Below are 19,602 nucleotides of genomic sequence, written 5' to 3' on the forward strand. Positions count from 1 at the left end.
GAAGAATGAAGTTAACCATCAATCGTCAAAATTTCATCAAAGAGAAACCCCACCGCACTCACCCCATCATCGCATTGAAGCTGCTGTTCCGATCCAGACTGCGCACCTTCAGCTTCCTCTGTTGCTCTGTCAGCGCCCGGTGCGCCCTCAGCCGGAACCGCGAGATCGTCGAAGTGGACGACGACGACGTCACGCTGGCCATGGTTTCGTCCATCATTTCCGCCAGCTCGTCGGCCGCCGATTCGGACAGCATCGGTCGGCAGCGGCGCCTCAGTATCCGCATGGTGTGATACCCGTACAGATCCTGAGCCGTCATGACGCTGGTCTCCTTCAGGGGCAATCCCGTGAGGGATACCCTTCGGTACTTTTCCTCCGACGAGAGCTTTTTCAGATCGATCAGATTCGAACTGCTCGGGATGGGCGAGAGCTGGCCCTGCTGCATCAGGTCTGCGTGGAATCGACTACCGAATATCGACTCGTAGCTACTAACTCCGGACGTATTGGAATCCGTGCCGGAGTTGTAGCGGGTTCTGGGATGAGCGGTAAAGCTAGAAATATGACTGGAGGGTGGTAGAGCCGTCGCGGTCATCAAGCTGATACCGTCCGTTGTCTTGGATTCCGAGAGGGAGCGTTTGTGTTTCTGGGATGAAGGTGTTCGGTTCGGTCCGAGGAGGACACTTTCCGGTAGGGTTTTAGAGCGAGAGGTTGTGGCCGCGGCGCTATCGCTCTGATCCTCGCCGACAGCAGTGCTTTCCATGCGAGAAACGATCAAATGATCGTCTGGCTCGTTCTGCAGAAGTGGCTCATTCGTTTCCAGCAGGGCGGTATAGTTGTAGGGCGGGAACTCGTAGTTGTGACGAACGGGAGTATTGAACTGTTTGGGGAACCACTCGTCCGGTTCGTAGACGGGCCAGTAGGTACTACGATCATGCCGAACCGAAATCCAATCCAGTTTCTGCAGAATGTCGGCGCCCATTTGGGTGGTTGCGATCAGGCACAGACAGTTCAGGGCAGTTGATCGCACCGAATAAACATCCGCGTATTTGGCAAGCTGTACAAACTGTTCAAAAACGGTCGCCGAGGAGTCGTTCAGGTACGTCACCCCGTCCTTGCTGGTGCAGAAGTGACCCAAGGCCCACATCGCCGCCTTCAGCGTCATGACGTCCTTCTCGTCGTTGCACTTGGCCAGGAGAAGGGTGTCGATTAGAGCTTGAAGTTCACCGTGCGTCTGAAGGCTGCACATGCCCTTGGTCGTCTGGATCAACTGACCGTACAGGTGGGGTAACATGTTGGGAGCGGTAACGCCTACCCGCTGGGCGCAATGCCTCCGACTGTACGTTCCGTCTTCGGTTTTGGTATGTTGCGTCAGGTGAGCGTGGACATCAGCTTCAATTAGAAGGACATATCTGCAAGAAAGGGGAAACATTGATCAAGTCGTTCATGTGGAAGGCGTTTCAATTTTGAAAGTTAGTTAGTTAGTTCAAATAATATGAATTTTCATAACTCCATCCATAATAAGTCAGTAGGTATGCGGACGCTGAGTATTTGCCATGTGATTCTGGCTAACTAACTAACAGACTGCATGATTAACGCCTGAAATGTTAAAGCAGAGTGTTCGGAACAGAGCCGATCCCAACAAGGGCGAAAAGCCAGTAAATAAAATTAAATAAAGATAAACAATAATACTAATAAGAGTCCGGAATTTGAATCAAGGCGGTAGATAATTTTCTATTGAGGTCACCAACAAAACACCGGCACACATACATCTCTGGTTTTAGACTCAGAAACGAAAGGAAGCAACGATTATTCAGTTACGTTATTAACGAGTCCGCATGCAGGCGAGTTTGCCATTTCATGTTTGCTTAAAGTACCAAAAACTGGGCCCACAAGGTTACCTTAATGATCTTCTATTACGAAAGTAAGGTTCTTAAACTAGGGCCACTTAGGCTGTATCATTTTCATGAGTTTGCAAGTATTGACCATTGCTTCTCATCTAGGCAGATTGTGCTGAGCTATCTTAACCAAAGCCACTACTCAAATCAGGCAGGGTTCTATTAAAAGTTATTAAAAGCTTACCTTTTAATGTAGCCATTGACCCACGTTTCGATTTGGCTGTTTGGGTACGTCAGGAGTTAATAATCAATGTTAACTTCCTTTTCCCGATCAGCCTAGATAGTCGCGTAGTGTCGGTAGCGGTTGTTTCAACTGGCTAAGAATTAACACTACGGACTGCCTGTTCCGGTGGTAAAAGTCCACCTCACAGGTGACCCCTAATTCATACGGCTTTAAGCTTACCGTGCCTAAGAATGAATGGTTAGGGGGTCTAAATAAAACCTAGCCGCAAACGGAGCCTGTGGAGTTCCAGGGCGCCCTCTACAGTATTATGCCCTTCCTGTGCTACCCGGAGCAATGGTGCAGGTGACCTTGTGTTTCTCCGAGATAATTGGCTGCCCTTCTTCAGTCTCAAGCCTGAGGCTAAATAAGGGTGGGATTATTAATACATTTAATGTAATTTAGTTTAAATTTTCACCTCTATGGTTTCGCATTATGCGTTTTTCACAGTATATTCTGTGCTTTTCGCCTTTGGCGACTTTTAAGAGATACCGATCTGGTTTTTGTTCGCTGCTGGTCTTTTTCGTTCTGAGATTGCGAAAAGCTTAATCCTGCCTAGTTCGGGTAGTGGCTACGGCTAGGATAGCTTAGTTAGATCAATCTCCAGCATAAAATGTCAGCAACGATCAATCTTTGTAGACTCATGCAAATGGTACAGCTCAAGTGGCGCTAGTTCAAAAACCTTACTTTTGTAAACTTTTATCTAGGAAACCTAGTGGACCCAGTTTTTGCTACTTTCAGAAACATGAAATGGCAAATTCGCGTACCATGCCTCGTGCATGCGTGCTCGTAAATAGCGCTGACGTCGCTACACTCATTTCTGAGTTAACAACCAGAGATGTATGTGCTGTCACAATTGATATTTCTGTATGTGACCTCAATAAGAAATACGTCTTTCGTTTTATGGTGTATTTACCACATGATGAACCATCCCCGACGGATGATTTCAAACGAGTTGTCGTTCACTGCCTATGAAAAGGCCTCCCGCTGTTTGTGGGCAATGATATCAATTTGAGAAGCTCCAGTCTGATGGAATGCTTAAGTACTTCAAATCTTGGATTACTTATTGTAGGAAATCCCCCAACCTTCATGGTATCTGCTAGAGAAGAAGTGTTAGACATAATGCTCTGCTGAATCAGTCACGAGTTGACGAATTGGCATGTATCAGAAGATGAATCATTATCTGATCATCGCTACATCTCTGTATGAACATAAGAATGTAAATTCGCAGACTTTGCATTTGTTATACTCCACAAACTGGGAATTGGTTGTGACCAAATTCCATGGAGTTTCTCCGTCCATAGGAAATCCTAGTGATTTGGATGTTTCCACTTCCGGTGAATTGGGACACAAATGTCCTCGTTTCGAGTGATCTCACAATTGCTTGTCCAGGGTGTCGACTCAATTTTGAAAATAAAATTCCCTGACTTTCCCTGACCTTCCAGTCATTTTCTAGAAAAGTTCCAGACTACTGAGTTGGTTAATTTGAACCGAAATAAGTAAGATTTTTACAAGAAGATACATATTCGTTATGTTATAGGTCGTATGAATAAACTGATCAAAATCTTTTACTTTATTGAGATACATGTACCTACCAGATGACATTCTTGAACGTTTGTTCAAGTTGATATGATAAAACTGAACAACTGAGAATCTATTTACTTTTCAAACTTGAAGATCCGTATGAACAAAGATGTTCTCGACTAGTGAACTACCTTAGACCTAATTTAAAATTTTAGACATGAACGAAAATTTTGGGCTCCTTCCTGATTACCGTTTTGATTCATATTACGGACACTTAAGGCCTCTTTGAAGTGTGAGCCACCTAAAAGCATATGAATTAAATCAATGTATACGATTCCTCAGCGTTATCATGCTATCAGGACACTTACCTTTCGAATTGTAGGTGAAGATTTGAATTCCACAACTTCAATAAATTTAAATTGATAGAAATGTGTGCCCTCTTCATGATTCTTATTCCGGACACCACCTCACTTTTGCTCCTTATTCCGGACGCTTTGATTCAAATTCCGGACGGAAAAATCATATTAAAACGAGTCTCCAAATTGGGAACTTTTGAACGGCAAATTTTGAAAAATTTCAATTGAAACCTTTTCCATACAAAGTTGAGTGTCCGGAATTTGAAGCAGTCCGGAATTTGAATCAGAACGGTATAACTTTGTTATACAAGAGGCAACACTATTACGATCATCCACCATACTTTTTTTGTTAGAAGAAAGCTATCCTCAAATTTGGCTATTTCTTTTTTCCAGGCTAAATTCTAGCCAATGCCATAGAACTTTCTTGGAGAATTGCTTCAAGGAATTCCACATAGATTGCTCAGAAATTCTTAAGATATTTTTCCAGACATTCCTTCAATACTTCTCAATGAACTCTTGAAAGATTTCCTTCCGAAGCTCCTCAACTCCAAGATTCTCTGAAAATTGTTAGAGAATTTCTTTCAGTCTTAAATATTTCTAAAAATAGCATTTGGATTTCCTAGAATTATTTCAGGAATGCTTATAAAAATATTTTTCAGGATAACATAATTTTTTTCCAAATTGTTTTCATTTTTTTTTCTTAGAATATCTATGATAATTCTTCACAATGATTCGTTATAGTTAATATATTAGGATTTCGATATGAATTACCCTAAGTTTTTCTCCCCGAAAAAAATATCTAAATATTCTTATCAGAATGCATTCAGGGCTTGAACAATGCGCTGATTAGAAGATTTCTAATGTTTCTCTTGTACTTGTCGTACCTTCAGCAATGCTCCGAAGAAATCTCCTAAGAATTCATCTACGAGTATCTCTAAGTAATATAACAAATTGTCAATAGCAGGGCTGGGCAAAAATCTGAAATTCACTCAACAGTAGCCAAACAAAGCCAATCACAGTCAGCGAAGCCAGTGAAACTCACATCCATCGCTGCTGTAGGCTAAAAGCCTTGAAAATTGCAAAACACCCGTTGCTAAGGGCAACCCAAAAATACTGTAGAAAAATGTTCTATTTTCCGCTGCATTTCCCGCATTAAGGTGAAGATGAATCGAAGCCAAAGTTCAAATTTTCAAGAGCACGGATCTGGAGAACCAAACATCCGTTGAAGCTGAAAACTTAATCGATTGGTCACTTGCTCTTGAAAATTTGAATTTTGGCTTCTATTCATCTTCACCTTAAGAGCCTTCAATGACACTAACGTTTTAGAAAATTCATGCACCCAACATAGGCTACTTGATGAGATTCACGTTTTTGAACTACTGTACTGGGAAAGCCACGTGATTTTCGCGAAATTCAAGCCTACTACTATTACCATTCCCAGCACTGGTCAATAGATTATCAAGATTATTTCAAATGATATTCCTGAAATTTCTGCGTTCCAATGATTTTCTGGATTACTAAAAATAATCGAGGAACTTTGAGAATCATCCTCAGAATTTCTGGAGAATTTTCTGGGTCCTGGTTCCTTAGTCGAGTGGTTAGAGTCCACGGTTGCAAAGCAAAGCCATGCTGAAAGTGTATTTATTTAGCATTATCAATTACTTTGCAGACAATAAACTCGTTTGATGTTGTAGTATTGATATTTTTCCCTGACCTCAAGTGAAATTCCCTGATTTTCCCTGACTTTCCAGGTCAAAAATAAATTCCCTGACATTCCCTGACTTTCCAGGTTTTTCCAGGTACTCGACACCCTGTTGTCACTTTGCTTATAGGAAATGTTCCTCACAACTCCCTTCGCGGGACGAGTGGTCGTCTGTACATTACTGAGCCATCCCAAGGGTGGCTAAGTATTTAATAAATCTGTCAAAGCAGAATTGCAGTCGCTTGGTTACAACCTTGACTGGCCACTGCCGACTCAACTATCACATGGCAAATATTCAGTGTGTTGATACATTTGTGTGTGATAGTTGTGATTCCGATTATGGAAGTTCTTATCACCTTATACGTAACTGTCAAGTTTTCGCGTAATTTCGATTCCAATTACTTGGTAAACACTTATTAAGTGAAACTGATTTCAGAAACCTGAATCTTCAGGACTTTCTGGTATTCTTAACCCACTGTGGTAATGAGCTATAGGCTCTCTTTACGCTCATGCGTTTTGCAGTGCCCTTTTTAGGGCGCTGTTCGAACCCATTGTGGTATGGAGCTACATGCTCTTAATTCGCTTATGCGATTTTCCCTCTTCAAGGGATCCCACTCCTATTTCCTCCCATCTTTCCCTTCCCTTTCCTCTCCCATCGGGTAGATGATGAAACAGGCTCAAATATGGCGATGGCACAAATCTCCCAAATGGCGGGGAACGTGCCTCTGGAGCCGGCCTTCTGATACCTGATACCGGAATTTGAATCAAGGCGGTAGATAATTTTCTATTAAGGTCACCAACAAAACATCGGCACACATACATCTCTGGTTTTAGACTCAGAAACGAAAGGAAGCAACGATTATTAAGTTACGTTATTAACGAGTCCGCATGCAGGCGAGTTTGCCATTTCATGTTTGCTTAAAGTACCAAAAACTGGGCCCACAAGGTTACCTTAACAAAAGATCTCGTTACGAAAGTAAGGTTCTTGAACTAGAGCCACTTAGGCTGTATCATTTTTCATGAGTTTGCAAATATTGACCATTGATTTTCATCTAGGCAGATTGTGCTGAGCTATCATAACCGTAGCCACTACTCAAATCCGGCAGGATTCTATTAAAAGTTATAAGCTTACCTTTTATTGTAGCCATTGACCCACGTTTCGATTTCCTCTTTGATCTTCGCCTCCGGATGGTTCAAGCCTCTCGGTATCGAGTAGAACTTCATCATGACTAGCTTCCCGTGATCGCTGACCCGTTCCAGGTTGGGCCAAACGTTGACCAGTTCCTCCAGGTAGGTCCGCTCGTAGCAAGCCTCCTCCAGAATTTCCAAGGCAGCAAGCTGTACGCACTTGGCCTGGCATTCGTCGACCAGTTTCAGCAGCAGGGGCATGCCCCACACCTCAAAGTTCGGCAGTCGAGCCCGGAGGAGCACCCGCATAAACTGGGCCGCGTACAGCCTGGCTTTGGCCGAAGGATGCTTGAGCAGCGCTCGCATCAGGATCTTTCGCGGTTCCCCGTCCAGACTGTAGTCCAGCCCGGAAACGATCAACTTCACGTAGCAGATGTGATTGGTCTTGGTGACGATGGTGGTCAATCTGTGGGGGGGGAAAAACAGGATTATTAGAGCGGATTCAAGAATTGTAGGGTGGCTGATCCAGTAATAGGGGGGGGGGGTCCAGTCATAGGAGTAATGTGATTTGTAGCATATTTTAAGCAATTTTCATTTTTGGGTGTATGTTATAGCATGGCCCAAATCAAAATAAAATTAAATAAAATGTCGAAACTAGTAGTGACGAACCATCCATATCGTTGGTTGGTCGACTGTAGTTTCTTGTTGATGATGGATTGGCTTTTCAGTCAATTCAGGCAAAATTGAAAACTGTTATTTCGTTTTGTCCATAGTCTGTTTGAAAATTACGTAAACGTAACGTTGGCTTCTGTGTCTGTGTCCTCTGCGCCATTCAGGTGTTTATCGTAGTGCTGCTTCCACCTTTCGATCACCACTTGACGGACGATGCTTCCATCCTTATCCCGGCATATTTCAGCTCGCGGCTCGAAACCTTTGCGGGAAGGGTTGAGCTTCTGATAGAACATCCGCGTTTCTTGAGAACGGAACAGCAACTCCATCTCTTGGCATTCCACCTCTTCCAGGCGCCGCTTTTTGTCCCGGATGTCCTGGAATAGACGGGTTTGCTGTTTCCGCTTCAGTCTGTATCGTTCCACGTTTTGCCGCGAACCATGCTGCAGCATTGCAGCCCGCGCTGCATTTTTCTCCAAAACCGTCTGGCACTTCTCGTCGAACCCATCGTTTCTTGATCTCCGTTCCACATATCCGACAATGCTTTCGACAGCATCGTTAATGGCTGCTTTGACTATTCTCCAGCAGTCCTCAAGAGGGGCCCCATTGAACTCGCCCTTTTCCGGCGACGCTGCCTCAAGATGCTGCGCGTACGAATTGGTGACATCCGGTTGTTTCAGTCGCGTTAGATTGTACCGAGGCGGGCGTCGGTATCGTACATCGTTGATGAAGGATAGTTATGGGCGCAGTTTTACCATCACCAGGTAGTGGTCGGAGTCAATGTTAGCGCCACGATAGGCAGGAATAATTCACTGTTAATTTGCACAAATCCTTTAAAAATATCTCGTCAGGGAACTCACAAGAAGTTTGGCATAGATCACAGATTAGGCAAGTTAGTAATCCAAACAAGGCTTTTCCAAGAAACCGTATCAGTTTTGGGATTCCCAAAAAGATGTCATCAAAAATTTGCCAAGCATCATAATAGAAATTCATAAAGCGCATCATCTAGAACCATGTCAGCAATCCTTCAGTATACCTACTCCCCTGAACACTTTTCAAGAATCTCCTAAGAAAATTTGAGTGTACTATCTCTATCACTGGCACAGACGCCCGAAACACTTACTCCTTAAATATATCCGTATTGGTCAGCACGCTGAGACCCTTCTCGGTCCGGCACATCCGACCGATGAACAGAAAGTACTGCTGGCACATGGTGCTGGTCATGTGCTGCGGGCTGAACAGACACTCGTGCGCTGACTTCTTCGTGTGGATGGACATTAGCTGGCGGCTGATGTCCGTGAACAGGTCGGTCAGCATCCGGATGCATTCCAGCTAAAGAAAAGAAGTAAGACATATGTTAGCCATGGCAATTGATATCCGTTGCAACACAAAACCCACCTCCTGACTCTGCTGCAGCCAATCCAGCAGTTCCAGTGCAGCCGTGACATACGGCGGCAGTTGCCGGTTATACCTGGTCAGATCCTGGTGCGAGAAGCGATTATTGCTCGGCTTGAAGTAGTCAATTATCCTCCGGATAAACCGCGTGTTCTGGTCGTCCAGCTTGCTTCCCAAGCTGTCCGACCGGAAGATCGTGATGACAATGTCCCAGTCCCACATGTTGGCGTCCTTATTCCCCAGCACATTCGAATCCTTGATGAGCCGTTCGTTCTCTTTGATGTTGTCGAAAAATTGCATGAAACGGGCCCGCTTCAGACTGGATCGTTTTACACCGTTGGCCTTCCCCGCCGCTGTCGCCATGGCACTGTCGTCCAGGGAGGATCCATTCTGCAGCGGAAGACTTCCCGTGAATAGGTAACCCAGCCGGACTCCAACGCCGCCGCTTCCACTCGAGCTGCCGGTGGATCCCACCGAGTCGTGGCGAACGCGTTTCGTTCCGAAACCGGAAGTGCCACTGTCCAAGGTCGCGTATTTGGTTGCGGGGAGGGAAACCGTTTCCTGTAAGGTAAAATAATTCCTCTTTTTAGTTTCAAGCTGAGTAACTTTTGTAAGCACTTTGATATTTTTGGGTTTGTAAACCTTATCAGATACTAGAATCACAAAGCACAAGCCATGCTGAAAAAGGAAGGTTATAAGTCATCTCTGATTCCTTCAGATTTCTCAAAGAAAAGCTATATTGATTATCCAGAGATTTGTGCAGGAAACATTTAAAGACTTCCAAAGTAATTCCTCCAGGTTTCTTCAGCATTTATCCAGGAATTTGTCCTAAAATTCTTTTTGTGTTTTCTTAGTGGATTGATGAGATCCTCCAAAATTTGCTCCAGGAGTGTAAATGTAAACTACTGGAAGTATAGTAATTTCAAGGCTTTTATCACAGGATTCCAAACCTATGTTATGTCACATACAAAACTGCATGCATTTTCACTGGGAATTTTATCAGAAATTAATTCAGGAAATTGCCTAAAGATTCAGGTTTTACTCCGAAGATTTGTTCAGGAGTTCATTTAGTGATTGTTTCCAATGTAAGGAATTTTCCTAAATAATTCATACAAGAATACAACATGATTTTTTTCAAGCATAACCACCGAAATTATCTCAAAGCTATTTTTCAAGAAAGTCCTAAGTTCTCCTGGATATTCTTCCATCGAATTCCCTAGGACGTCGACTCCTGCTGAGAACATCTTCAAAAAAAAGTACAAGCAGCCGTACTTCCATGGCGTTTATCCAAGCATTTATTCAGGAAAATGTCAAGAATCTTTTATAGATTGGAAAGTTCTAGTCACCCTTGATAAAGAAGGATTTTTGAAAGAACATGGAGGAAGGTTTAGATTTCTTAGATAAATTGCTAAGACAATCGAAAAAAAAATGAATCGAATATTTGTATAACCCACAGAATTTATTGAAGAAATTCTTAAAAAAAACATCGAACTAAAGATATGTGTGTAGGAAATATTGATATTTCCGGAAAACAAATTGCTGTAGTGTTAACGGGATAACACCTTAAATAATTGTTTTAAGTTATTATGGAGATTTTTATTAGGAACTCAATTGATACATTTTTAGATAAATTGCTGAAGTAATCCTGGTATGAAGAGAAAATGTAGAAACAATACTAGCGGAACATACTGATGAATCACAGGCCGAACGAATTTATTGAGGAATTCTTGGAAAAGTTCATCATAGATACCCTCGAAAAAACTGTCGAAGATTTTTGGACCAATTCCTGGGGGTAGCCGTGGATAAAAAAAAACTTAGGAGTTCATGTACGATTTCTAAATGAATTTCTTCAAAATCTCTAAATGAATTTCTTCAAAAATACTTTTTAGACTGTTTATAGAAGATTTTCTGTAGGAATCTTTGGAAGATCTCCTAGAGTAATAACTGGTGAATTTAATTACAACATTAGTGGCGGAATATCTGAAGGCAATTCTTGGATAGTTGTTGAAAAAACAAGGTTATCACCGCATTAGTATGCTCAAGGATCTCCTAAAGTCAGGGCTGGTAGCAAAAAGTTGTACAGAAAAAAGTTATTTCAGTGACCAGATTTGAGAAATAAGTGACTAAAAAGTGACTTTTGATTCTCGAAAAAGTGACTAAAAGTGACTTGAAAATCAAACCGTAATCAGTTTTATTTCAATTCAATTATACTATTTTACGATTAATATCCAATATGATAGGGAATATTCAATATGATCGACTGCAGGTAGTAGGTCTAGTTTAGTACCATAATTGGAGAGTTTTATTGTACGTCAAAAATTTCAAGATATTGCCTACATTTTTTTTAAACAGAAAAATAAACACAATACGTGACATTTTTTTTAGTAAATTTTCAACCTTTTCAACAGATTGCCCAAGTCTTTTATTTTGTAAATTTTAACCCTCAAAAACCCGGGACGTACCTTAAATTTTCAAAGCGCCTTAATTTGAAGACCACTACACAGAAAATATATTTAAATTTCAATGTTATGCAGAGGCGTCGCGTCCACATGTGCAACATGTGCACTGCACAGGTGGCAACTTGTTCATCCTAACTACCTACAATATGTACTGCCTTTGAAGTACAGTTCAATAATTCTCTTAATAATATTGAATTTAGCCCATTTCGTTATCTCTATTATTGATAGCTTGCAACGCAATTTTCATCTGGCAAAGTATATGTTGGTAATTTTTTGCGATGCAAATTAAATGCAAAAGCTGTTTGGTGCGACGCGCGATTTGTGACCACATATTCTCTACGCGCTCAGCATGCTGCATTCTACGCAACAAGTTGATCCACGCTACACTTCGCTGCTGTGACGATGAAGACCAACGCGTGCACTCCCATCGGGAAACGCGCTGCCTTGTATCGTACACGCAATTCTGTATATATGGTAGAAAGCTTTTTGAACTACAAATGCGAGTGTGTTAGTAGCCAAAGCGTCAACTCTGGCCGGTGCACAGTTTTGCTACATTACCAATTATTCGATCGGCGCTAGCATGCGAATGAGATAGATAAGAGAGAAATCAGTCAACGGGAGAGATCTTTTTTGCTTGCTCTCTTTTGACATTGGCGCCTTCAGCATCACCAAGCTTGTGGCGTGAAGTCAGGTGGATTTTGCGGGCGGCTGACGGTAGGAACTACCTACTAGCAAGTTTCTTCTCGTTTGGCACTCGCGAAGCTGTTTTTTGAACCATAATGGTTCAAAATCTCGCTTTTCACATATAGCGCGAGGGTACTTGCAATAATGGTCAGTTAGATGAAAACCAGAAAATAAACACAAGAGAGGTTGGGCCCTCCGTCATCGTCAACATTTTGACGCTTATGGTGTATTTCAAAAGCGAGCATTTTTAAAAGGTGTGCACTACACGATGCTACCGATCTTGAAATAATTATATGTAAAGATATGTAAGCTATGATTGAAGTATTGCAATATTAGCTACAACCCAGTGTTTTATAAATCGTCACTTATGACCCACATAATTATAATATTCAATTTTACAATTTGCCCATAATAATGGCTAATCATTAATATTGAGAAAGTGTTGGTTGAGTTGATAAATCAAACTAAACAACCCGATTAGCACATAAAATCTTAAATATTTTGAATCAACTGAGAGATCGGAAGAAAATTTGAACCCAATCATGTAAAAATAATATGACACTAAATTTGAAGTGCACAGGTTGATAATTAGACCACGCGACGCCTCTGATGTTATGTAAATGAAGTTCACTGTAAAAATAAATCAAATTTGTTGTTACAGCACCATGTAAACTTAACTGAATATACATTCAGTTTTCAACTAAAAATGCTTGAATAATACGTGATCGTGCACATTTAAAGTGAATTTGTTTGAAAAATAATGAATTGGTCGTTGACATTTAGGTTTATTTGATGCTCCAAATATGTGCATGAAAAATAAATTAAATTTGCAACATTTTTTTTAGCTGTGTAGATGAATAAATTTGAAATAAATTTAAAGTTTAAAGTAAGTTGGTCTTACAATCCTTGGGTGGAACATCCTCCCTGAACCCTCCCGCTTTTAACGCTTCTAGCTATTAAGGTCAATTTTATGTAAGTAGATCAAAATTACGGAAAATGTAATAAGTACTTGGGCGTTAATCAATATTTCAAATAATTTTTTGATAGAAGATCGAATATGATTGAAATACTGTTTAAATAAAACCAATGTGAATGTATCATAGACGTGTCCTTCGAACTCCGACTAAGAGAGAACAAATGGTTGACATAAGCTTGAGTGTCATTGAAATGTTCCATCAGTATGTTCAATGAGAGGTACGTTTGGCCGAATGGACATTTAGCATAAAGACGAAAAGCTTAATAGGCTGCTCTTAAAGTTATAATCTGCTTTTAATGTTTCAAACAAAATTACTTCGACACTTTCATGAATCATTTGACATTGGTGGTTATTGTCGGTCGAATGTGTGTGTAATGTGCCAAGATTACACCAAGATGGTGTGGTTAAGGCGAAGTAGGCCGTCATTGAAATTTGTACGTATCGTTGATGATTATTGCTAAATCATGTCACAATTTTGAATTACAGAAAATCAGTTGGTATTGCACTGTGCATCTGAAGAAGTATCAACATACTTTCTGCATGTCAGCGCATATAGTGATACTTTTCCGGATCAATATGGTCTATGAGGACTGAGATTTATCACTATAAAATTGCGAGCTGCTATGCCAAAACTAATCTGTCATTTTGTATGGGAGGTATCATGACATTTTTTAACAGCCTACTTGATGGCAAGACGAAGTTTGCCGGGGCCACTAGTATATAAATAAAAATGGAATGGTGTTTGTATGTGACGGAATGGCTTACGAACGGATCAATAGATTTGAATGATTCTTTCTCCGCTTTGTTCGTCAAGGGTTCCGGAGTGTTTGTGTGAATAAAAATCTCAGGATATTCACCAGGAAAATTGGATAAACGAGAGTGAACGGAACTGTCATTTTGTATGGGACGATCCATAGCGTTTTTCAACAGTCTACTTGATGGCAAGACCAAGTGGCGTCAGTAATTAATATTTGTATTAGCCTTTTTTTATTTCTTCTGATCTTCCCAAGCTTTTTTGCTTTTGTTTGCATCTTACCAGCAATTGCTCTTGAGTTCTTCTAGCAACTTCTATTTCTGATTTATTCTTAGAAGTTCTTGTAAATTTCTTCAAGAGTTTATTATGAATTTCTTCAAATAATTTTCAATAAAACTTCTTCTGAAGTTGTACCGGAACAATTGTTCAGAAGTTTCTTATAGAATTCCTTGAAGACGTCATCATAAATTTCTACAACAAAGCCTTGCGAACTCTTTACAAATGCTTCCAACAGTTATTCCTGAGATTTCTTCAAGATATCATTCTAAGATTCTGCTAATTGTTCTTTATGTAATGCTCAAAAATTTACTTATGAATTTGTTAACGATCAGGATAATCAGAAATTTGTTATGGAAATCTTTCAAGATTTCCTCCAGGAGTTCGTATGAAACTGTTGCATAAGGTTCTTTTGCGTTTCTTGCATCGTTCGGGAATTATTTCTGGAATTCTTTCCAGCTTTTGTCCAGGTGTAATTTCAGAAATTCATCTAAGGCGGCGTCCATTTATTACGTAACGGTAAAATTGGAAATGTTTTCAAAAAGTTGATGTTTCATACGCCTATGAATGAAGATTGCAACTCCCCATATGCCCCATCAACATTAAAATAAGAGGGACACATATAACTACAAGTAGTTACATTTATCTGACGAGTTCCCGTTAGGATTTTCGGTAAATGCAGAGGCGGAATAGATGTTTCCTGTGGCGACAAGGACATTTCCATTTTATTTGAAACAATTAGAGCAGTAAATGAAGAATGCGAATTATTGGAAATCCTTCCTGGGGAATTTCGGGAACGAAAAACGCCACCGTTCAACTGCCTGGTACGAGCCTCGACGATTCGCTTACGCGAAGGGCAATCCCAAAAGTTAGACTTATGGTTGCCCCCGCAATTTGCGCGTACAAACTTTGCTGTATCTTACTTAACAGGACAGACGTCCTTAGCGTGAGAAGAACCTCCGCAAATCATGCATTTAGCATCCATGCGGCAATGATTGGTACCGTGACACCACTTTTGGCACCGACGGCACTTAGTGGGATTCAGGAAAATTTCCTCCAGGTTTCTGGAATTGTTCCCATGTCACACGGACATCGAACATAAGTCTTGTTTTATCTAAAATTTTAATATTATTTAGATCACTTTTGTCAAAGTGAATTAAATAATAGTCTTGAGAAAGCCCTTTCTTTCCAAACAATGCCAGATTGGGTTCTCTTTTTCATAATGATTACACTTGTACTGGGTAAATTCAAGACGACTTTGAACAAACATTCAGTTTTGTTGTCAAAAGTAAAAAAAAATGTGCTTCTTTTATTCAAGATGTTTGAGAAGAAGTTCGTGATTTCTTAATGTTTCTGGCAAAACGCGATAGCTCTTTGCAATTTGGAAGGAAACCTTGATTCCCCTAATGGAGTTCGAGATCTCCTAAATTCAGAACAACTGATCACGATAGGCGACACTCCTTGCATCGTCACTTGAATAAAAGAGCTTTGGCTAGAGGCTGCTTCGACTAGGTGTTTGTCTAAAATTTGTCTAAAGCATCGAACTGATTGCTCATTTTGATGCAATTATCAACATTATCCATTTCACCCTTGGAAGCGGATTCCGGAGAAACGTCCATTCTTCCATTCTTGTCATGTTTAGTAACAGTTTTAAACCCCACTTTTTTTGGAAGGACGTTGTGAATTCAGAGATTCATCCTTCGTTTTGTTCGTGGTTACAACCATGAGAATAAATGAAAGAAGACGTGACCTTCTAAGAGTTTTTTTTCTCAAGACGGTATCCATGAAGGATGACCACCGCTACCTTTCACTAACAGGTCCAACGAAAAATCGAAGGCATGGGTTCAAACAAGGATCGTAGAGCGAAAAAAATAGGCCTGCCGTCACTGAAAAGCACCGTTTTTTAGTTTAGTACTGAAAAGTATTGTTTTTGTAGTACTGAGAAGTACTGTTTTATTGATTTAGGTTGTTTTAAAAAACTTTCACGAGCAGGAAGAAATCGTGTGCGCACAGCACGAAGGTACGATGTGCACTGACCCAGCATGTTTTGGTACAAGAACCGCCTGTATATCTGTGTTTCTTACTTTTTTCTAGGAACTAATCAAAGTTCATCAAAGCACATGATCCCTTACCTGCGTACTCAGCTCCCGCTTGAATATCCTAGTGTTGATCAGCTCTCCGCTCTGGATGATGCAATCGAGGAACAACGAACAGGAAGCCGGTCGATTTTGGAGCATTTGATGAAACTGCTGGAGCGAGGCTATGGCCGCCTTGGCCTGATGGTTGCCCTCGGTTGCCTTCGAGATGAGCGTTGGCAGCGTGGACGAAGGCGTCGAGTTGCAGATTTCCGCCGGCAACAGTAGATGCATTTGGTGTAGGATTTTGCCCAGCAGAATCGTAGCCCGAACCGAGATGAATGTATCGCTGGAGATGATCACCTCCACCAGGGCATTCAACAGTCCATTCTCGATAAAACAATACAGTAGTAAAGCGAGGTGAATGTCGGAAACGTTTGGCACACGGCTTGCCAGCGATGGAAGCACTGCAATTCCTTCGGCTGCCACAAAACCCTCGTTCAGGCGCCACGAGTCCTGATACTCTGCCGGATCAACCACCGACAGTGCCACCGAATACTCATCGGACCAAACGGGCTGCGGAAGACCTAGCAACTCGTACAGCAGATCCAGCACGGCTTTGCGCACCTCCAACTGGTTCAGATAGAGTATATCAATTATTGCTTTCAGCCCAGATGGTTTCGACGGATTGCAGAACTCGATCGTCCCTGCCCAGCTTCGCAAAACCGACAGCAATGCCAATCGACTGCACGTAAACCGCAAATCCCGAGCATCTTTGTTCTTATCCATTATACCTAACCGATACGAGAAATCACAATACGGAGCCCCCAAACAGTCCAACCGAACCCCGGCAATTTGTCGCGTTTTTGGCCACTCCAGCAGATGCAACAGCACTCCACAAAGGCTTTCCGCTATCCGCGGGCTGTGACACTCCAGCACATTCCTGGTAATCACGCTAACCCCACCGCACACTATCAGAAGCCTTGGATTCAACACTCCGAACTCGCACAGCGTCGCCAAGCAAGCCCTCAACATGCGGTCTTCCCTATCCATGCGAACCGTGCGATCTTCGGCGCCACTTTCCCCCAGCGATACCAAACACCTCACCAGAGCAGGGCACACCAGTTCCGGCGCCACCATCAGTTGCTTCCGGACCAGCTTCAGTGCCTGCACCCGTTCTTCTTCGTTCTTCAACAACACGTCCAAACTCCGACAGATCAAATGTCCCAACTGAAGTTCGTTGAGGGCTCTCACGTCCCCCGGGGCCATCAGCAGGTGCCGAACAGACCGCAGTGCCCCGGCCCTAATCTGCGTAAAGTGATGCACCAGCGAGGCACTGATGCAGTACAACCACTCCTGCACGGCAAACCCCAGAGCACTGTCCCGTTGCTGCAGCACTCTGCGCTGGGGGCTCCCGATAAGCACCGGACAGCTGCCGAGGGCGTTGTCCTTTTTCCATCGTTCGATCAGCTTCACCAGCCCGTTCAGCAGGCTGAGCCGTTTGTTTTCGTTTGTGGTTCGGGCGCTGAGGCCCACGTAGATGTCCTGGGCGTTCTCCCGGATCGATTTGCCCAGGTCCAACCGGTAGCAATCTTCCGGAGCCGGGCGACCTGGAACGGGAAAATGGTGGGAAGATTAGTATTAGTTGGGGTTGATTAAATTAAACAAAAAATATTTTTATCAGATTCACCCTGTTGATCAATAATTGTAACTCAACACAGGTTCTAGTACAGTGAAGCACTAAATTTTTAAGAGTAGGTACATAAACTACAGTAAACCTCAACTGTTCATATATTCCATAGCTTTATATGGGACCTTCCTTAGTCGAGTGGTTAGTGTCCGCGGCTACAAAGCAAAGTCATGCTGAAGGTGTCTGGGTTCGATTCCCGGTCAGTCCATGATCTTTTCGTAATGGAAATTTCCTTGACTTCCCTGGGCATAGAGTATCATCGTACCTGCCACACGATGTACGAATGCGAAAATGGCAACTTTGCCAAAGAAAAATCTCAGTTAATAACTGTGTTATTTATTGCTTATAAGAACACTAAGCTGAGCTAAGAAGAAAACTTGCAGTATCTACCGCAAGATGCAACACATTTTTTAAATAATCATCATAGAGGAAATCTCTAAAGAATCTCTCAGCTTTGTCAATTCTTCTGACTCCCACTTTAAATACCATCACCTACAAAATCTATCGCTCATCCTTCGTTCCACCATAGAATTGAACCCAAACCCGCAAATAACCGAGACAAAACATCCGAGGAATTTCTTGTCAAACACAGCAATTTCCTGTCCCGTCGAGACTTGATTCCTCCGCAACCTAATCGAAAACATGTTTTGCCCCGAAAGAACAACACCGATAATCGGATCAAGCCATCATCTGGCGCGGGGACACAGAGCGACGAAAGACAAACATGACGACGCTAATTTGGGGACTTGTGTGATTGCGTCTAAGTCAGCAGACAATCGTCCCAGAGCTGTGATGATCATCTCATTGAGAATTGTCTTCGTCGTATTCGATGTCCTGAAATAGAATCAACCACCACCGCAGTCGATTCAATTCGCATCAACAACTACTGTTTCGATGGAATTCTTGCAGTAATTGGTTCATTACGGCACATGAAAATACTGTGTGACGTCGATCAAGGGGGAAGCTACGCCCTTTTTGGGTCATTGGTGAGCATTTTCTTGGCCGGATCAAAAATTGATCGAAAATAACAGGTTGTCACGCCACGAGCGTGCGCCCTTTCTGTTTCCCCAACTCATAACAAAAACACATTGAATCGGGCACGGGGTACACGATCTGCGATGATCATCTTTCTCGTCGCATTTGAATGCTTTACACTCAAGCCACAGACAATCAGAAGAAAAGCTATCCCTAGTAACAGTACTGGATTTATTACGGTTTAAGATTCAACTTATGGTGTTGAGCGCGTTATAAGATCATTATAAAGCCTTTATATAAAGGAATGCTAACTGAAAAAATGGTGTAGAAATCCTTGTAGATCTAATCACTGAACAAATTTCTTCAAAAACTCTGGAATGAACCTTAGTTGATTTTCTTGGAATAATTCCTGCAGGACCGTTTGGAAGATCTCCTACAGTAACAACTGGGGCAATCGATGAAAAAGTTAGTCAACAAATATCGGGAGGAAATAATACTGAGATAGTCTCTTGGAAAACTTTCACCACGATCATTGTAGAAATTACTGAAGGTAGAAGCGTCTAAGTGTTCAAGGATTTCCTGTAGCAAATTCTGAAGGAATTCCTCTGAGCATCCCATGAAATACCACTGGAAGCAGCCACTTTGAAGCCCTTCCTCGAGGAATCTGAGAAGAAATTACTGAAAAGCCTGTGGAATAGACGCGTCTTTGAAGTTTTCTCTAGAGCCTTTGAAACAGAATAGAAGAAAAAAGGGCCTTCAGGTAACTTCTGTCAAAAATATAAACTTTTTAGAGACTTGCATTAAAATTTGAAACAGAGACCATGTCT

General features: G+C 42.0%; 1 protein-coding gene across 1 annotated transcript in view; it reads right to left on the minus strand.

Moving 5' to 3' along the window:
• LOC5572395 (rapamycin-insensitive companion of mTOR) overlaps positions 1-19,602 on the minus strand; it is a 91,070-nt gene that overhangs the window by 28,486 nt on the left and 42,982 nt on the right. Inside the window, exons 2-6 of the mRNA XM_021838690.1 lie at positions 16,168-17,720; positions 8,890-9,447; positions 8,615-8,823; positions 6,827-7,288; positions 63-1,406 (exon numbers count right to left, since the gene is read on the minus strand). Of these exons, the coding sequence (XP_021694382.1) occupies positions 63-1,406; positions 6,827-7,288; positions 8,615-8,823; positions 8,890-9,447; positions 16,168-17,720 (4,126 nt within the window). The remainder of the gene's footprint in view (positions 1-62; positions 1,407-6,826; positions 7,289-8,614; positions 8,824-8,889; positions 9,448-16,167; positions 17,721-19,602) is intronic.

This window comes from Aedes aegypti, chromosome 1, assembly GCF_002204515.2.
Source record: "Aedes aegypti strain LVP_AGWG chromosome 1, AaegL5.0 Primary Assembly, whole genome shotgun sequence".
Classification (NCBI taxonomy): domain Eukaryota; kingdom Metazoa; phylum Arthropoda; class Insecta; order Diptera; family Culicidae; genus Aedes; species Aedes aegypti.